Source organism: Anas acuta, chromosome 24 (assembly GCF_963932015.1).
Source record: "Anas acuta chromosome 24, bAnaAcu1.1, whole genome shotgun sequence".
NCBI lineage: Eukaryota > Metazoa > Chordata > Aves > Anseriformes > Anatidae > Anas > Anas acuta.
Window position 1 is genome coordinate 4,501,174 of NC_089002.1, and position 18,804 is coordinate 4,519,977.

Consider the following 18,804-nt stretch of genomic DNA (forward strand, 5'->3'; position numbering starts at 1 on the left):
GGGTTCTCCATATGAGAAAATCCTAAGGCTCCATTTGGACCTCAGTGATGGGAACTGGGTGTCCCACACTTCAGATCAGCCCTGTAGAGACCAGTGAGTCCACTGCCTTACAACTGGGACTCAATCCTGTACCTCAAAAGCACTCAGGGAGCAGGTAATGTTAACTCTGGGCTCCAAACATTAATTATCTTTTTAATTTGGGCTCTAGAAAGAAGGCTCGAGCCAGCACTGCTTTAAAATCCTGTTTATTGGAACACACATACATCCTTTCCTGACCCAATTCAGGGTTTGGAGTCCATGCAGTACCAATAATATGACGAAAGAAATAGGGCATCGATATAAAGGGCTCACCGACTCTTCAAATTAAAAAAATATTTAATACTGTATTAGGCAAATAATACACCGAAAAGACATCGTGACTGTATAGCCTCTCAGATATTGCACTTCCAGACAGCACATGATAAGTATAGGTCATTCCAGCCATCAATAAATATCACATCAGAAATAGGGGCCACACAAGGCAAACGTGGCATGAGGAGACGAAGAGATCCTACCCTACGGGGGAGAAATGGGAAGAGCTGAGAGCCTCCTGGATCGATCCCTGCCCGTAGCCTGGGGGCAGGAGGGGAGAGCATCTCCTCTGCACCTGGAAGGGAAGGGATGGGCACGTCCCGGGGTGCCGGGTGCCCTCGTCGCGTCTCCCCGGTCCCCAGGGACGGTCCTGGCACCGTCCTGGCTGGCAGCGAGCCGGATGGGGTGGTCCAGCCCTTCCCCACGCAGCCCTTGGCAGAGCTGCCATGTGAGCACCCCAAAATGCCCCAACTGCCCGCTCCTCGCCCCCACGACAGCCGGTCCCTGCCCCATCCTGCGTGGCGCCCACCCTGGCACTGGCCCCAGCCCCTGTGTCCCGTCCCGGGGGCAGCTCCTTGCCCATTCACCCCAGCGTCAGGATTTTCGCACCAAGACGAGCCTGAATCCTCCCCGGCTTCGAGTGCTGTGGGCAGCAGTGTCCTTGATGCCTGGAAGAGCTCCGGTGTGCCGGTGCAGCAGCCTGTGGCATATTGGCAATGTGAACCAGGCAGGAGAAACGTTCCCAAATATCGCAGCCCGCTTTTGGGGCATCTCCAATGGGTTGCAGCACGCTTCCACCAGCGATGGAGCTGGCACCCAGCGAGTGCACCTCTAGCCTGGCTGGTGCAGCGTGGGGTGGGCAGAAAAGCCACGGGTGGGAGGCACGGGGAGCCGGGGGAAGCAGCAGGGTGCACAAGCAGAAGGGAGAGCATCCTTTTCGGTCCATGGCAGGAGCACTGCGGCATCTGTTGGTTTGGGCCGAGGAACAGGCGCAGGCTGGGCTCTGGCTTTGTCCTGAAAGGCAGCCAGCACGTGGCTGAACGGATAGTGGGGACGTGCTGAGAAAGAAAGTGGGAAAAGACTCCATGAGGACAGTGGTGTGCCTCTGTCTGGGGACCCACAAGCAGACAAACCCAGCCAGAGGCAGTGGGGAAAGCTCCTGGCATGGAGCTCCGTGCCCTGGGGCACAGCAGGGTCCCTGGAGACTCTCCTTCCCTCACCCCATTGGGACCCCACATCTAGGGTGGTATCCTGGGGACCCCAGGGACTGGACAACTGGCATGTGCTTAGGATGCTGAGCATCTCTTCTGCATCATCTCCCCACCGCTGAGCTCTCCAAACACCCCCACGGCAAGGCAGACCATGGTGACAGCAGACACCCTGTCTGGGTGGCACCAGAGGGGGACACCGTGTCCTCCTGCTCCCCTCTTGGTCCCCACCCAGGTCCGAGGCCTCGGTCCTCCTCGCACGTACCCAGGGCCGGGCTGGTTCCCGTCACGCTGACCCTCAGCAGGAGTACGTCCGGACCGTGGAGGTCTCCAGCCGTGGCGACCCAGAGGCACCAACTGGAAGCAAATCAAAGAGCACAGCATGAAATTAGTGACCGCCCCAATTAGCCCTCGGCTTCCCACCAACACGTTTATTAGGCAGCATCTGTGCACTGAAGCTACATGAGGCAAAGGAAGAGGTATGGCTGGCCTTCACCCAAGGCTCTGGGGTATTTGGAAAGTTACCACTTGCCATCCTGCCTTGCTCTCGGGCAGCGAGCACCCTGCTGGCTGTATCTGGGGGCTGTCAGTTGTTGGGATTTTGCCCCGGGTTTTATTGTCCTTGGCCAGCTGAGAACTGCATCTTTCAGGCATGGGATGGAAAAGGGAGAGAAGTTTGACCTCAGCCACTAGTAGAAAGCTGGCCACTGGTAGAAAGATGGACAAGACTGGCTCCTGTGGGGGTAGAGGACCCGAGGGGAAGGGGGTGACCGACCTTCTGGGGGCATTTTCTTGGCAGGGGCGGATGGGGGTGGCAGGGGCACCAGGCTGGTGACACGGAAGCCGGCGGGCAGCGTCTCGGCCGAGCCACTGAGCATGTTGATGCTGTGAACATCTCGTGGGCGGAAGCGCTTTCGCCAGGACGGGGTTCGACGGAAGGTTTTGTCGTCGCCCTAGGAAGGAAGAGAGGGTTTGAGCCCGGCAGCCTGGGCAGCAGGACCTTCAGCCTGGACCTTCAGCCCTCGTGGGATCCTGGCACTGCTTTCGCCTAACTGAGTGCGTGCCAGCATGCTGAGGCCGCCCCAAACTGAGCAGAAGTGTGTGATCAAATTGGGCTCAGCACATAGGAGCCAGCTTGCCTCTCTCTTCTGTTCACCCTGCCTGCAAAGATGCCCTGGATACATCACCACGGGAGCTGCAGCAAAGACCCAAAGAGAAGCACCTAACCTTGTACAGATGGTGGCATCTGGAACCTGCTTGTTTCCATGCTCTAAAGAGCGTCCTGACCAGGCCTGCTCTCATACTTCATGCAAGGAAGCTGGATGTAGGACAGATCTAGATGAATTCCCACCTTCGGTGACTCAATGCGAGCAGCTTTCTGTCTGCATCATGGGGCATCTCCAACCCACCAGCTTTACCAGCCACAGATGTGTCATGCACAGGACATCTGTGCCTCTATGAGGCAATATTAAAGCAGCTGGCAAGGAAAGCCAGTTGGGTCCTCTTCAAATTCAGCCCACCAAGCACTAGAAAAGATGCACAAGACCCTACCTCGTCTGCCTCCACAACCAGTTTTACATTTTACATAATTTAGTTTTGAATTATTCCACTGGTCATGCAATTGCTCTAGATTCTATGAGGCACTGCTTGACTCCCCAGGACAAGGCAGGAGAGAGCTGAGGCCCTGTCAATCCTATTTCTTGAACAAGAACAGGCACCCAGCACGATTTGGGCCTGGGCGGTTTGGTACTCACATCATCCAGCCTTCGATCCGTGCCCAATGCAAGCAGATTGTTGAACTCCCTCTCCAGCACTTGTCGAGCCTGAAAATAACATCAAATGAACGCTCCCCATCGATGGGAGCAGTTCCCAGCACAACTCCACAACCCAGGAAACCCTAAGAATGACAGAGAAAAGGCCCGTGCACCACCCGAGTGCTCTGCTCAGCGCACGGCGGGGTCGGTGGCACTGCTGGAGTCACACCACGGCCACGTCCCGTGCCCACCACCCGCCTCCACAACACCCCGGGGATGCTGCCCCTACCTGCGTGTTCTGCGTGGGGATTTGCAAGACAAGCGCCAGGCTGTTGTGGTCGAAGTTTTCGTCGAGGGCCAGCAGCGCCCCGTGCACCCCGCTCTCAACGAGGTTGTTCGCGTACTCGCGAAGCCCGATGGACTGGATCCAGTGGATGACCTGGTCGTTGGTCCACACCAACACATCTGCAAAAGAGCAAAGCCGTGTCTCAGGGCAGCTCAGACCGTGCTCGGGGTCATGTTGGGACCTGGCGATGTCCTGGAACCCTGCCCCACAGCCCCAGGATGATCCCAGGACAATTCTTCCTGGGCCAGCAGCAACACTACGTGCCCAAGTGCCAGCAACAGCTCGCTTCAATTTGCCAAACTGAACGTTGAAATAACAGGCAGAAAGCAACTGTGAAAATTAATCCTAAGAACCCAGGGTTGCTGGTTTAATTAGGGGCATTATCAATAATGAGTTGTAATCTAAGCAGCAGCCAGATGCACGGGAAATCTCCGGACAGCCAAAGGAGAAGGGGAGGCTGAGCAAGCTGGGGAGTGTCCTGAGCATCTGAAAGGGGCAGAAGTTGACCCGAAGCTCGGGCTAGATCTTTCCTGTCTTGACAACCTTCCTCTTTCCTTGTGCCTGACCAGGGTGAGCTGCTTAAAGGTACTTGGAGCAATCTGTTGGGGAACACTGCAAGGAAGTTCTCCACGGAGAACAGCCCTACGGGCATGGGCATTGCTCAGAAATACCAATTCTCCCTTGGCAAGTGCTGTGATAAAAATACAGGAGAGGGATCATTGCTGGGCATCTCTGGAGGTTTCCCATCAATCCTCCCAGAGCTGGGGGGTGTACGTGGCTGCTGACCTTTGATTTCGTGCTGGGTCTCTTCTCGCCTCCTCTCGAGCTCTTTGCGGTCGTAGTTGAGCCTCTTCAGGCACATGATGCCATACTGCAGGCTGGTGCTGCAAGGACACAAGACACCACTCAGCCTTCAGGAGGGCTCAGAATCTGGGGGGCAGGCACCTTGGAGGGACCCTGCAGAGGGACCCCCCTCCCCACCCGTTTTCCATGTGCCCAAAAGATGCTTTGGTGCAGCACTGGGTCCTCACAGACACAGCTCAAAGGGAAAATCTTGGCCGGAACCTGGGGAACATCCCTCCCTTTCATCATAATCCCTCATTCCATCGGTTTTGCCCTGTGCTACCTGTCTGAGAGTACCTCGATACAAGCAATGATACTTGGGGCCTGGGGAGAGAAGGGACAACCTGCCCATGGGGGCTGCTCCAGATCCTGGCAGCCCTCACGGACGCAGGGTGGGGATCAGATGGGACGAGCCCTTTTTTTTTTTTTTTTTTTTTTTTTTTGTCTGTGGTTTGTTCCACAGCCAGAAGAAAGCTTGCTGCTCTCCAGTTTTGCTGAAGGAGCTATTTTGCCCACACCAGCTGTGCCAGGTGCCATCCTTCAGCACTGAGCTTGCCTGAAACAGGGAAAAATCCCTCCAATTCCCCCATTCTCTGCTCCACGTGCAGGTGCTGCACCCCAAGGGCCTCCAAAAGGAGGGCACTCACCGGTGGAAGCTGTCCACCATCTTCAGGTGCACTCTGAGATCTTTCTTGGTGAGGTGGTCCAGCATCCGTGCATCGACGAGACACTCCATGAAGTAGCTGCGATATTGCGGGAGGCCCAGGCTGGGCAGCCACTCGTTCCCAATCCACTCATGGTTCATGTCCCCATAAGCCAGCGTCTGTGAAAGCGAAGGGACAGACTAGGGATAAACCAGGGCTTGGTAGAGCCGCAGACAATCCCAGGGGAGCGGTGACAGGTCGGTGCTGCAGCCTGGGGGTCACTGTCCTGAGGACTAAACGTGGGCCAGGGGAGATGAACCCTAATTTGGACTGAAGGAGCTGGAGGGAACAGTCCTGTTGGCCATGGTCCTTGTCCTGATGGTGCCCCAAAGAGACAGGGCAGCAGCCAAGAGGCAAGCACAAAGGATTTCCTGACCAACTTCTTCTGGAAAAAGCACATTCAGGAAAGTCGAAACAACTAAGTAGGAAATACAGTTTATTGCTTTCCCAACTGATTTTTAGAAATCGCCAGACTTTCTGTTTTATGATTTCAAAATGATAAAAGGTTGGTTTGGGGCAGCAAAACCCCACCCGGGGTGGCTGGTCAGTCTTGGGTGGGGATTTTTAACACCAGAACTGCGTCTTACAGAGGATGGCCCAGGAAAAAAGTCACAGCTTGAAGGAGAGAAGGGCCCTGCTTGGTGGGAGGTCCCAGGAGGACCGTCCCATGCCCAAGAGGTGGCTCAGAGGAGCAACCACCAGGTGCAGGCTCAGCTCCAAGCAGGACTTGCTGAATACCGTTGCCCCAAGCTCACTCCCTGGGTGCCCCGTGGTGTCCGTCTCTCCCTCCCATGCCCACCCCACCGAAAAAAAAAGTGCAACGGGGACCTCACCTGTGCCCAGCTGCCTTCCTCTGTGTCCTAAGCATGCCACACGCAGCATGTCAACAGAAAGGACAGGTAAAGTCAGTTCCCGGTGGTGCAGCGCTGTGCCAGTGCAGGGGACCCTTGGCACTGCGTGACCCAGATGGGCCTGGGGGGCTCAGTCTTGCCAGCGGGGTGCTGGGGACAACCCGGCCCCATGGGGCCCAAACTTCACCCCAGCTCTCAAGCAAGCAAGGAGGATGTGGGATGGGGCTTTATCTACAGGTCTTGGGCTGGAGGTGGCACAGACCTGGGGCTCATACGTCTGTCCTGGGTAACGCAGGTAACTCTTGGGTCACCCAAAGACAGATGCAGAGAAATCTAAGCTTCAGCTTAGATCACAAGCTCCCAGAGGGGCTGCCTAACCCAATCTGCCCATTTTGCAGCTGCTTTTCCTTGTCACCTTGAACTAGTTTCTCTTAAACGTGCAAAACCTGCGAGGGAAAGTGCCGTAACCCCTTCTGTAACCCCGAACTTGCTGTCCCCAAAAGGCACCTGCCAGTTACAAGCTCTGTGGTTCCCAGGCGGTGGGCATGAGCTTCAACAAAATGCCTCATTCACACAACAGAGCCAAAATGCTGCCCCTGCTCTGAGACGTGAACATGGGGTCGTGAAGTTGCAGAGAGGGGAGCAGGGATCCCTCTCTCCAAAGGGCCCAGAGCTTTTGGGAGCACGGCCACATCCCCCTGAGGGACCCCAAGCTACCAGCCAGTGGTAGGGACAGACAGAGGGGACAATATCTGGGCGCACTAAAGTCAAGGGAGGTTAGACGGTGACTTCTCTGGGCACAGGCTGACCAGTGTGGGTCTCAGTCCCATGCATCTGTCTGAGATCACCCTCGTTTTTGTCTTTCCTTTCTGTCTAACTCACAACCGATGGACGAGCTGTGCTGGAAACCCGGGGGCTTGACAGAGGCAAATGCATCTGACGGTTTTTAAGCCAGCTTTAGAAATTGTTGGGATATTAAAGGCTGAAAGACGGTTTCTAGACAGGTGCAATGCGCTGGCCACGAGCTGACACATGAGACACAGCCAAGATCCCCTTCCCTCCTGGGGTTTGGCACGTTAATGCACGCCCGGAGCTCACTCAGCGCGGTAACCGATACGGCACGGCGGCAGCGGGGCGCCCAGCCTCACCGTCTTGGTGGACGTGGCCATGTTCTCCATCTCCTCGTGGGTGACCCAGACGTTTCCAGAGGACTGGAGGAGAAAAAGGGCAGAATGGTCAGGGTGACCCACTGTGGATGATGGAAATGAGCCTGGCTCGAGATGAAGGAGGACCAGACCACCCTCACGCCTGGGATGGCACCAGGGGGCACGTTGCAGCATCCCTGCATCCTCCTGGGCTGGTGGCACCTTTCTTTTTGCTGTCCATACTCCTACAGACATGTATTGACTGAGTGGAGCACCATTAACCCCTCGGGGGCTTTAGGGACCAGCACAAGACAGGGACCTGCCATCTGCTCCCTGTTCTACCCAGAGCAAGGCTGGGATCTGCAGCTACTCTGACTTGCCCAGGAATTTTCAGATGGTCTCGGGACAAGTTTTGTGTTGAAATGACTGAAAAAATGACTGTGCACAACCCAGCTGGCCCTGCAGATCAAACTGTCACCCCATCCACAGCCTGCGCTGAGTGCTAGAGAACCCCTTCTTGCTGCACGTGCCTGCAGTACCGGGGCTCCCTGGGGAACAACGAGCCACAATGCTTCCAAGGAGCCAGGGAAAGGGGAAAAGCAGCCATGGGATGGGGCACTTACTGTCCGTGAGGTGGGTGGTGCCGAGGGGCTCGTGAGCGAAACCATCTCCTGGATGGCCAGGCGCAGCTTCAGGCGGTGCAGCGCGTTGCTGATGCCGATCTCCCTCTGGATCTCGGTGTCGGACAGGGCTGACATGATGGCTCCGCTCTTCACGTTGGCTCGGCAAGCGGCGACGTACCAGGCTGGCATTCCCACCCAGAGCTGCCAAAACAGGGCAAAGCTGGTGACTGCCCAGGGCACGGGCCCTCGTTTCCTCTGGCAGGGCTCTAGGACGCCCTGTTTAAACTCAGTATCAAAGCTGGGTACCCATGGACCCAGCTTTTTTTTTGTTCGGACCTTGCACAGATGGCTTGCAGGCAGAGCGGCATCCCTGTATCTCATGGAGATAGCACAGGGAAAGAACAGCCACGGAGCCTTTCAACTCCAAGCCTGAGGACACCCCAAAAAGCAACCCTGCAGACCACGAGAGATCTGGGGATCTGCTCTGCTCCCCCAGCTCCACTCACTTGGACCCACAAACGGCTCCATGACTGCTCCTTTGCCACCTCCCTACTCAATGAGGGAGGAAAGAAAACATCTCCATGCCTCGGGAAGTGGTCCCTACTGCCACTGTCCCCAAACACCCATTCTGTAGGGCACATTGAGGGGCTCGGGGTTTTGCCAGGTGAAGGAGTTGCTGAGGGTGTTTTGCAATGGCCATGTCGTGCATGGACCAAGCACAGCAGGACTGCGGGGTGCTGTACCCCTGCCAGGGGAGCACACCACAGACCAGCAGCAACTGCAAAGCCATCGGTGTGTGGGGACGATGCGCGGGTGTGCTCTGCCTCACCTCCAGCCAGGAGACAACGGTGGGGCCATCCCAGTGGGCAAAGGGCAATCCTTTCCTCCGAGCCTCTTCCAGGAGTTCGTGCCTGGTGGGAACAGAAGCAGAAGAGTGGTTTATTGGGAGTCTGGGGAGAAGGGAACAGCTCTCAAAGGGGAAGAGAGTGCAGGCAGCAAGAATCAGCCGGCAGCAAAGCAATAAAGGAGCTAATAGGGCTCATGAGAGCGTGAAGGCAAGAAGTCTTTTCAGCGATTCCCAGTCCTGTGTCGTGGCTTAGCAGCCACCAGGCGGGACATTTTCTTGCTGGGGCACAGAAGCAGGTTCACTCACTTTTTCCGCAGGCGACGATCCTTCTCAGCCTGAGCACCCAGCTTGCCGAGGCCCAGAGGGTCCTGGATGCCCACCTCGGTGTCGGTCAGCAGCACTGTTGGGCAAAACACCCGTGGGTCAGCGCGATGTCCCCAGCATCAGCACGATGTCCCCAGGGTCGGTCTGACAACCCCCAGGGCACTGCATGGGTCCTCGCACTGAGGTGTCGGGGATGCGCCACCACAGCACAGATTTTCAACCCACCCTCACAGCCTCCCACCAAAGGGCTGTGCAAAATCAGGGAGGTGCCACAGGGCGAGAAAGAGATTTGGGCCATGCTTAGGCCCGAAAGGTCCATGGGGCTGACAGCACCAGGATCTGACTGCCCTGAAGCTGCAGGCAGCCCAGAGCCGGTGGCTCCAACGTCCCCAGGGGTGCCCAGCAGGGGTGTCCCCGCTCCTCTGGGGTTACAACCCCAAAAGCAGACAATGCCAGGGGGCATGCAGAGAGCCCGGCCCGAGAGAACGCCCGCCCGGCCCGCCCGGGAGCGGAGCTGCTCACAGACCCTGCCCTGTGGCCCCTTCTCTGCTCAGCTGGATCAAGCGGCCCTTCTCTTTTTTCCCAAACAAGCGCCCGATGGAAGATTTGATCCCCTTCCTCTTGGAGCCCTTGTGCAAGGAGTCCTGGCTGCTGTTGCTGCTGGGGTTGCTGGCCTGCTCTTCCAGGGAGCTGGGGATGGAGGAGGGAGAGGAACAGCAAAGCCTGAGGTTATTCCAAGCCACAGCAAACCCCGGCCCGTCCCACAGCCCCAAATTTCCCCTCCACAAAGCCTCAAACGAGTGGTTTGAGAGCCAACGGGTGCTCCACTCACCTCTTCCCGTCCTCCTGACTCAGCGCGGGGTGACCCAGCTTCTCCAGCCGCAACGTCCTGGGCGAGGACGGGGGGGAAGTCTCGCATTTGATGGTGGTTTTGTCCTCTCGGCTTTCATCCCGAGCTGCGGGTGACTGAACAAGCACAGGAGCCATGAGGTTGGGCGGCTCCGGCTCCATCCTTGTCCTGTTGCCTGCCCCAGAACCTACCCCTCTTGCTCCATGGAGGCATGGCCCAAAGAGCCACCGGGGCCCCGAGGCCACGCTCCAGGATCAGCCCGGAGCAGAGCCCTGGTGGTGGCTCGAGGTGCCCAGGCAGATGGGAAGGACACAGCCGTAGGGCCAAGATCCTGGGAAGGAGGGAACTGGGGAGGAGAAAGGAGGCAGCCCCATGGTCCAGGTCAGGGTGTGGGGACTGAAGCTGCTGTTTCAGCAGAGGGCTCTGAGGAGGACAGATGGGAATGTCCCAAATACGCCCTGTCCCCAGAAGGGACGCTCAATGTTTGAGGACCCTCCCCACGTCCTGCCAGAGCCCCGGGCTGCCAGCCGGCATGTCTCCAAGCACCTTATGGGATCCCCCTGATCCTCCTGCTGAATCCCTGGGGTCCCCAGCTCCATCCCACGCCTGGTGCACCCTGACCTGGTGTGGACAAAGCCAGGAGCAGGCTGGAAAAGGGGCTTGGACAAAACCCAGCAGGGTGGGAGCCACTCACTAGCAGTTTCCTCCGGTGCTTCCTCAAGTCACTGGGCTGATTGCAAGGGAGAATGCGAGAGAGACACAGAAAGGGAGGCAGTTAATGGAGAAACCCCTCAGCAAACACGGGCATCCCGTTCCACATCACGCAGCCGTACCGGACACTGGGGGGGCAGCCACATGCACCCCCCCTCCCCAGGCTCCCACCTGCCCCAAGCGCCTCCTCACCAGCGTCATGATCCCCATGCGGTCGAGGTCCTGAGCAGCGCTTCGGGAGGTCAGCTTTGGGGTGGAGCGGCCACTGAGCGGTGGGGACGAGCTGGCCAGGGACAGGGCCGTCAGCGAGGTGGGGATGGAGGCCCTCTTGCACAGCTGGGTGAGGTTGAGGCCTTCCATGCTGCCGCTGGTCACGCGCGTCTCCAGCTCCTCCGCGCGGAGCTCGGTGGACTCCTTCTCCTCTTGGATCATCCTGGTGGAGGAGTGGGGTCAGAGCTCAGGGCTCCCCAGATTTTTTTTTTTTTGGGGGGGGTCCTGGCCATCTGGTAGCTCCCAGCCATGGGATTGAGCTGTGCTAGGGAACTGCAGCCCCGGTGCTGTGACTTGAGCTCCCTGGCTCCAGGAATGGCAGCCGGAGCCATCAGAATCCACACAAACCATGGCTGAGAGGTGTCCCAATTCCTTTCAGAATTTATGGGGATTTTTATATATTTTTTTTAAACAAAGATCCTTTCTGTAAGCCCTCACCGGTACATCCAAAGGACACAGATCCCCATGTAGAAAGGACCAAGCCCTGTGGCTAAATATCCTCGAACCATTTCCCTGGCTGAATCTGGACCAGGACATCAATTTTGGGGCATCAAAGCGTCGTCCCACTGCCCGGTGGTTTGTGCCACCCCCTGGAGCCATTTCAGTGCTAGGTGGTGCTGGGTTTTGGCCGTGGACACTACCTGATCTCCTCGTTGATGGCATCCAGCTGCTCCTGGAGCATCATGGCCAAGGTCTGAGCATCCGAGTGCCCACCAGGGGAGAGCACGTCCATGGAGCTGAAGAGCGTCTCGCGGTCATCCTCATCCACGTCGGAGATCTCAGGGTCGCTGTCGAAGGCGTGAGGCCCCGTGGCCAGGACGCTGCCTGCCTGGGCCTGCTCCCAGTCCTGGGGGGGAACAAGGTCCACTGGTCCCACCTGGCACCCCCAGGTCTCCAAAAGCCAAACTGGAGGCCTCGAGCATCAGTCGCGCTTCAACGCAACCCCAGCCTGGTGAATAAAACCACCCCACGTCCCCAAATCAAGGGCATGTGAGACCAGCGTGCAGGGCAGGAGGAGACCCCAACCCCGACCCCGACCCCAGCCCTGGACCCATGCTGGCAGGACGCTGGGTTACCTTGGCCGGCTCCTCTCGCCGGGCAGCGAATCGCCCTTTCTGTGTCCGAGGCAGGCCTGGGGCCGTCCCAAAGGGCTCAGCGGGGGCATGGACCACGGCGCTGAGTGGGAAGCGCAGGTCCGTGGCACTGCCCATGTGGGACCTGGGGAGAGAGAGCTCTGCTGTGGACATGGACTGTGCAAGGATGCTCCCCTGTGGCTCCCCTCATGGCCCAGACTCGCTCTGGTACCCACAGAACATCCAGCCAGTTTTGGCCCAAACCAGAGGGTCTGGGGGCTGCACAGTCCCCTCTTGTCCTCCCCTCTCCAGCACAGCTTCCCCTCCTCTACACGTCTGGCACCAGAGTCCTCTTGTGCCTGTTCTCCCCATCCCCATGATGGGGGCCAGACACGGAGCTTTTCTTCTGTTTACGTTTTCTTCGGTATTTCCATGAAAAAATCCCTGATGAACAAAATCCCATTTGAAACAGATCTTCCAAGGTGCAGGGACATGAGCATTGGGATCTCCCGTCGGAAACCAGATGGGACTTCTTTCTCTTCCTCCTCCAGGCTTCAGGAACACAGAAATGCGTCAGCTGCAGCTGGACACGAGGCCATTTTTTGTTATTTTGATGCTCACTGCACGTCTCCATGTCACCCGATCACACCTCCTCACCACAAAGACCCATCCCTGTGGCTGAGCAAAACATCGTCCCAAAGAACAGGGTCATTCCTCACCATACACATTGCAATAGGAGGCACGAGGGCTTGATTTAGGATGACAGAAGCATTTGTCCAGAGAAATCAGCAGATTTTCCACCACGGTGGGGTCTGGTTTCCAGCGGAGGCATAGATCTGGGCTCCCCACCCCCAGCATCCTGCCGAGCCCAGACAAAATCACTCACACGAGCAGCTCGGCTTGGTGTCAGCTCAGTGCTTGCAGATGAAGGCACAGCCCAAGTTTCAAGAGGATTTAAGCCGTGGAGCTGCTGACAAGCTGCTCCTGAGCTAAAAACAGATAAAGGTGCCTTAGACAAAAGCTGACATTTCAACTGGGGGATTATTCTGGCCTCTGTAACTCAAGCTTTCTGCTGAATTGTCCTTCAAGAAATTAAAAAAAACATAAAGATTGCCTGTCTGGCTCTTGCAGACCCACACAAACAGGTCCCACACACGCTGCAGACCCTCCTCTGGCACGCAGCTGTCCTTCAGCCTCACTTCATCCCCGTTTCTTCCTTCCAATGTGGGCACGGGGCCTCCAGGCCTTTTCCTCTTTGCTGCCAACAGCTTCAAAGCTCAGTCGCTAGCTCCTTCCCTTCTTTTCCATCCTCCCAGGGAGGTGAGGTTTTGCAGCTGGTGGTCACTCCCAGCAATTTCTTGCCGCACCGAGCCCAGGTTGCGGGCTCCCAGGACGTGGGCTCCCAGGTGGCCACAGCAGTGTGGTGGGGTGCACGGCGCCTCAGCACCCTCCTTCCCTTCCCTCCTGGGGCCGTTCCTGGATTCTTGAGGCCGTGCTGGTTCCCCTGGCTGGTGCCAGAGGCTGAGACCCGCTGGACTCACCTCACCTCCTAGAGCACAGGGCTGGGATCCCCCCAGTCTCTGCACTGCTGGCCATCACAGAAACAGCTTCCTCCTTCCTCACCAGCCCATCCCAGCACATCGGGGGAGGAAAGGTGGATGGTGAACAGGGATAGATTTCACAGGGACTAAAAATGAGCCAAAATGGAGAAAATGCTGCACGGTCTGCAGCACCTCGAGCTGGGCAGCGAGGATGGAACTAGGTAAAGCCACCCCAGGGTGAAAGAGCTGAGAGAGAGGTTGCACAAGCCCCAAGCCCTTTGTGCAGAAAAAGAAACAATGCCCAGTGGATTTTGTTTTGTTTTGTTTTGTTTTGTCATTGGAGAGTGAATCTGGGGCCGTTTGGTGAGGCTGGGCTGTTCTCAACAGTCTGTGTCTCACCCCAGGACAGATCTACTGCCAGAGCCGACCCTGCTGTGATGAACTGAGGCTTGGTGAGACCGAAATACCCAGCACCAACAGCATTTTGGGGCCCTAAAAACCAAAACGCCCTGAAGATATGGGTGTGGGATGAGAGCGGGGCGTGCACTGGCCGGCAGGGTTTTGGCAGGAGGCTCTCACCTCGTGTGCACGCTCTCCACGAACGTCCCGCTCCTGGTTTTGAGCTGATCGACCTCCAGCCGCAGTTTGTCGATCTCGTCTGACAGCCGGCGCTGTTCAGGGCAAGAGAAGAGATGGGCAGGGGTTGGTTTTGTCCCAAAGAGCACAAAGAGACAGGTTTGGGGCAAACCAAGCAATTTCCATGTTTACATTCCCTTTAAAAGCCCCCATCCCAGCTTCAAAGCACCAGGAGAAGAAACAGCTCATGCAGGCGATAGTGAATGACAGCGCTGGGGTGATGCCAGGGTGATGCTGAGAGGGGAGGGAGCGACCCCAGGGCAGACACACACACACACACGTGCTCGAACCAAGGCTGCTTTGGGAGCTGAAGGAGAGCCAGTCCCACCAGGATGCTCTGGCTTTGCTCCAAGCTTCATGTGCACATTCACCACGGCAAAGGGCTGGCAGCGTGGGACCCGCCAGCCAGATTTGATGCTGAGCCTGTCCCCCCCTGCTGCCACCCCCAGACCAGGACCACTACGTGGCCATGCTGCCCTGCAGGAGATGCTGTGGGTGGGGAGGGAGGCAGAGGGATGGGATCCTCCAGGCACAGCAGGATCCCATCCCGTGGGCTGAACTGGGGTGGGCAGCATGCGGGCAGCTTCACGCAGGTCTTCAGGCTCTGCCTCTGCTTGGAGCTGAGCATCCATGGCCGGGGAGTGCAAGCAGTGCCTGCAAACCCTCACAGCAGGCAGGGAGCATCTCGGAGAGCTGCAAGCGAGGGGGAAAGCAGCCCCCCAGACCCTCCTGGCATGCACAGGACGTGGGGCACATCCCCAAAGCTCCCGTTGCTTCAAAAAGCTGGAGCCCTCCAGTGAGGTGGGTGGCAGCTTCCATCCAGCCACTGCGTGGGTTAGTTTGTGGCCTCCTGCTGCTGGGTGCTTTGGGGTCCCAGCTCCTCCAAAACTTTTTAGGGTATTTTAGGTGGCGGGACTGCCACTAGTCAGGGGTTAGGAGGTGCAGTCACTAGGGCAGGCTCCCTGTCGCGGCATTTACCTTGTCGTGCTGGTGTTCCTCTATCTGCTTTTGGGTATTTTCCAGCTCTTGTAACAATGTGTTCTTTGAAAAATTCAAAAGAAAAGGGAACACAAACAGGAAAGAAAGAGAGAGAGCATTGAGGACACGGCTGCGTGGCCTCGTGGGGATGGCCAGCGTGGAACTGCAGCGGGGACAGCGGGACCGACACGGGGCAGGACGGGTGGTGGCTCCCAGTCACGTTTTGGTTTTTGATTTCGGAAGCCAAAGAGCAGGATTTTTGCCCAAGGACGACCTGGATGTGGTGTGTGCCAGCATCGGCAGCAGGCTGGGGAAGGCAGCGCTCCTCCACGAGGCTCTGCTCCCCGTTTGCTGCTGGCTGGGATGGGAATTTGGAACCAGTCCCACCCGTGAGTTCCTGTTCTGTACCCAGAGCTGGCTGAACACACGCTGGCACTGCCAGGTCTGCCTGGGGACAGGAGGTTCAGAGCAGCAAGGACACAAACCCGGTCCTGGAGGCATCAACCAGGGGTGCACCTCCCTCTGCGCCCCGATTTCTTATGGGGAGCACGGTCCCTGCAGGAACGCAGAGGGTTTCATGGCAGCACATGGAGGGTTTGGGGACGAACGCTGCATTTTCTCCTGCAAAATGCAGCGGGGTTTCGCTCCGGCTGCAGGTGCAGACACAGGGAAGGAAGGGAACGGAGCAGGACAAATCCTGCCGCTGTCAGAGGCGGCTCGGTGGGGAGCGGGTCCTGCTGGGTGGAGGCTGGCAGGAGGTGAGGGCGCGATGCTGAGCCCCCCACCAGCCCTGGCACCCGGCTGGCATCCCGTACGGGGTCATTTCTCCATCCCTGCATGGGCAATTCCAAAATCCTGCAGTGCAGCTGGCGGAGGGTCCGTGTCAGGGCTGCTGCAGGTCCCTCACCCCCCAAACCTGCCCCTAGCCGATACCTTCTCCTCCAAGGCTGCCATCCTCTCCTTGAGGTGCAGCTGCAGCCGCTCGTTCGACTCGCTCAGCAGCCGGTCCACGGTGTCCGAGAGCCGCTTGTTGTGCTCCTCGTTCATCTTCTCCCGCTGGCGGGCCTGCAATGGCAAACAGCAGCCGGCCACGTCAGATCCAGTGGCTCTGCTCCTCTCACCGTGAGGAGCTCTGGGCTGTGTCCAGGCTCCCACTGTCACAGCAAGGGGGAGCTGAGGCCAGATCAGGACCCTCGAGGTCTCCCCCATCCGGGCTGAGCAGCACTTACCCTGGCCAGCTCCTGGTTCTTCTCTTCCAGCTGGCTCTCCAGCTGCCGGAGGTGCTCCTCGATGCTCCCATGCCTCTCTTCTGCCTGGGAAAAGCAGAGCAGCCTTCTCGGATGGCGCTCCCCAAAACCACATAGGCCCTCCCGCATCCTTCCCTCCATCCCTGCATCCACATCCTTCCCAGGATGAGGCGCTCCCTCCTGCTGCCTGCATCCCTGGGCAAGCCTTGAAATGACTGCTAGCAAGGGGATCAGAGATGAAGGTGCTCCACAAGCAACTGGGCACCTGGAAAAGGCAGGGCTGGCCACATCCACACCCCCACCCGAGCCTGCACCCTCCCAGATCCAGCCTGGGTCCTTCCTACTCCTCCTCCTCCTCCTCCTCCTCCTCCTCCTCCAGGGCCCCCTGGCCCCTCCACCCCATGCACCCCACACACTTGCCTTGCTGAGCGCTGCGATGCGCTGGGCCAGCTCCGCTTCCACCTCGGGCAGCGTCTCTGCTTTCCGCATCGTCTGCTGCAGCTTCTGCTCCGCCAGCTCCAGCAGCTCCTGCAGGTGCCGGGCTTTCTCCTCGCACTGCGGGACAGGGCAGGACATGATTCCTGGCACCCACCTCCTCTCCCCAGCACCCGCTTCTCCCTCCCGGGTCCCCGGGGTGGCTGGGAGCCTTTGGGTCCCGCTCCGGTACCTGGCGGTGCAGGGACTCCTTGTTGGCCAGTTCGCTTTCCAGCTTGTCGTTGAGGTCGTGGATGGAGGTAGCTTCTCGCTGGGCTGCTAGGTAGCGTTTCTCCAGCGTGGTGATCCTCTCTTCCATGTCCTCCTTCTGAGCCAGAGCCTGGGGAAGCGATGGGGCTGTCACACCCTGAGCCCGTGGCCAGCAATTTGGGAACAACTGGGCCATGAGGATTCTCTGAGCCTGGGGCATCCCTGAGCCTAAGCGTGCAACAAAAGCACCGCTTTGCACAAAAATATGGACGGGACAAGAAAGGGACAGTCAGGTAATCCCAGAAAATGTCCTGGCACAGACACAGCTCACAGCCTGGGGGTATCTCAGAGTCTGCTTATCACAGAATCACAGAACTGGCGTTATAACCTCAGGGTGGTCCTGCTGATGGATGTGGGGACAACCCCCGAAGGCAGGATTTTTGGGGGTGAACACCGCCCTTCTCCCTCCTTTCCCATGCGTACAAAAGAGGTTACAAACTCTTTCCCAGCACAGAGCACATGGAAGCAGCAGTGAGCAGAGGGGGCAGCGCCTAACCTCTCGGAGGTCCCGCTGGTACTTGCTGCTCATCTCCTCTGACTTGATCAGATCCTTCCTGGCGGTGCCCAGATCCTCCTCCAGCTCCGCGACGCTGGCAGCCAGGGCGGAGATGCGCTCCTTGGCTTGGACCACTTCGAAATTCTGCTTCTCCAGGAGCTCCTGCAGCTCCACCACCCGCCCTGCCTCATCGTCGGGGTGAACGGAGCCGTTGGAGAGCCGCTGCAAGGCACCGGAGAGGGAGGTGGGTGCCCGGCTGCCCCACAACGCGCAGCTATGGGGTGGGTGAGTGGGGCAGGGGGCTCTGGGACCCCCGGGAACAGTCCCCACTAGCAGGGATTTGGCATCTCGCAGGCACAGCGGGATGGGGTTAGCTAAGGGCTGAGTTCCTGGGTGTGCAGAACACCTTTGGGAAGCTGAGCCCCTAGAAGCATCCAGGTGGGAGCACAAATTCCCCCGTGCTGGAAAACGGCTTGTATCCAAAGGGCATTTCCCAGGGGTAGAGGGCCAAGGGAGGGCAAAAAGCATTCAGTCCCCCAGAGCCTGCAACAAGGGGGTTAGAGAAACCACAGCCTTGGTGAGCGTGGTCAGAGCAGGCATTTTTGGGGCTCTCACCTTCCAGGGAAGCTTCTGCGCCGGCTCCTTGGGCTCCCTCTCATCCCGCTCGCCTGCTGGGGCCTCCCGCGTGGCGCCTTGCTGCAGAGCTGCCACCTGCACACCAACAGGGAGTAATTAATAACAGAGAGGTAATGAAACCAGCTGGCCTGGCTATGAGTGAGGCTGGCCCCAGCACACCCAGCTTTGCAGCTGGCTCCCCACTGGCTTCTTCCAGCCTCTGCTTAGGGCTGAGGGGGTACAGGAGAGAGAGAGGGTGAAGGAAGAGTTCACCAAATTCAACCTGAATTCACAAATCTGGTGTAACTCCAAGCAGTCCCAGCACAGCAGTCGCCCCGGCAGGGGCCCAGGGTAGGCTGCCAAGCACCTCTTACCTGCCGATGGGCATCCACCAGCTGCTCCTCCAAGGTCGCCACTCGCTCTAAGGATGCTCGCAAGCGCTCCCTGACCTGCAGGTGGGTAAGATAATGGGAAAGTCGGTTATTTATTTATTATGGTTAGTGTCCTGGAGCCAGGAGAACCCCTAACCCCTTTTATCTGTCTGCAGGCCATGCCTATATGGACTCATGTCCAGGGCACAGACTCAGGGAGGCTCCAGCCCATCACTTGGGAGAGCAAAAGCGTTTTGGGGAGCCACAGCCAGGGCC

At 58.1% G+C, this 18,804-nt stretch overlaps 1 protein-coding gene across 6 annotated transcripts in view; it reads right to left on the reverse strand.

Moving 5' to 3' along the window:
* Positions 1 to 229: 229 nt before the first annotated feature.
* The window catches only part of PPFIA4 (PTPRF interacting protein alpha 4), a 43,956-nt gene continuing 25,381 nt past the window's right edge, over positions 230 to 18,804 (reverse strand). For 2 of the 6 annotated variants that reach the window (XM_068659938.1, XM_068659939.1), the window contains exons 5-31: positions 18,532 to 18,606; positions 18,158 to 18,253; positions 17,543 to 17,764; positions 16,970 to 17,116; positions 16,719 to 16,857; positions 16,285 to 16,364; positions 15,989 to 16,120; positions 15,056 to 15,118; positions 14,021 to 14,112; positions 11,904 to 12,045; positions 11,469 to 11,674; positions 10,750 to 10,990; positions 10,541 to 10,576; positions 9,829 to 9,962; positions 9,523 to 9,686; positions 8,979 to 9,072; positions 8,655 to 8,736; positions 7,826 to 8,026; positions 7,206 to 7,268; positions 6,040 to 6,066; positions 5,150 to 5,325; positions 4,446 to 4,543; positions 3,603 to 3,778; positions 3,314 to 3,382; positions 2,335 to 2,512; positions 1,825 to 1,916; positions 230 to 1,409 (exon numbers count right to left, since the gene is read on the reverse strand). In XM_068659938.1, the coding sequence (XP_068516039.1) occupies positions 1,858 to 1,916; positions 2,335 to 2,512; positions 3,314 to 3,382; positions 3,603 to 3,778; positions 4,446 to 4,543; positions 5,150 to 5,325; positions 6,040 to 6,066; positions 7,206 to 7,268; positions 7,826 to 8,026; positions 8,655 to 8,736; positions 8,979 to 9,072; positions 9,523 to 9,686; positions 9,829 to 9,962; positions 10,541 to 10,576; positions 10,750 to 10,990; positions 11,469 to 11,674; positions 11,904 to 12,045; positions 14,021 to 14,112; positions 15,056 to 15,118; positions 15,989 to 16,120; positions 16,285 to 16,364; positions 16,719 to 16,857; positions 16,970 to 17,116; positions 17,543 to 17,764; positions 18,158 to 18,253; positions 18,532 to 18,606 (3,192 nt within the window). In that variant the 3' untranslated portion in view covers positions 230 to 1,409; positions 1,825 to 1,857. The remainder of the gene's footprint in view (positions 1,410 to 1,824; positions 1,917 to 2,334; positions 2,513 to 3,313; positions 3,383 to 3,602; positions 3,779 to 4,445; positions 4,544 to 5,149; positions 5,326 to 6,039; positions 6,067 to 7,205; positions 7,269 to 7,825; positions 8,027 to 8,654; positions 8,737 to 8,978; positions 9,073 to 9,522; positions 9,687 to 9,828; positions 9,963 to 10,540; positions 10,577 to 10,749; positions 10,991 to 11,468; positions 11,675 to 11,903; positions 12,046 to 14,020; positions 14,113 to 15,055; positions 15,119 to 15,988; positions 16,121 to 16,284; positions 16,365 to 16,718; positions 16,858 to 16,969; positions 17,117 to 17,542; positions 17,765 to 18,157; positions 18,254 to 18,531; positions 18,607 to 18,804) is intronic. The other 4 variants (XM_068659942.1, XM_068659941.1, XM_068659940.1 and 1 more) reach the window with 4 other exon arrangements.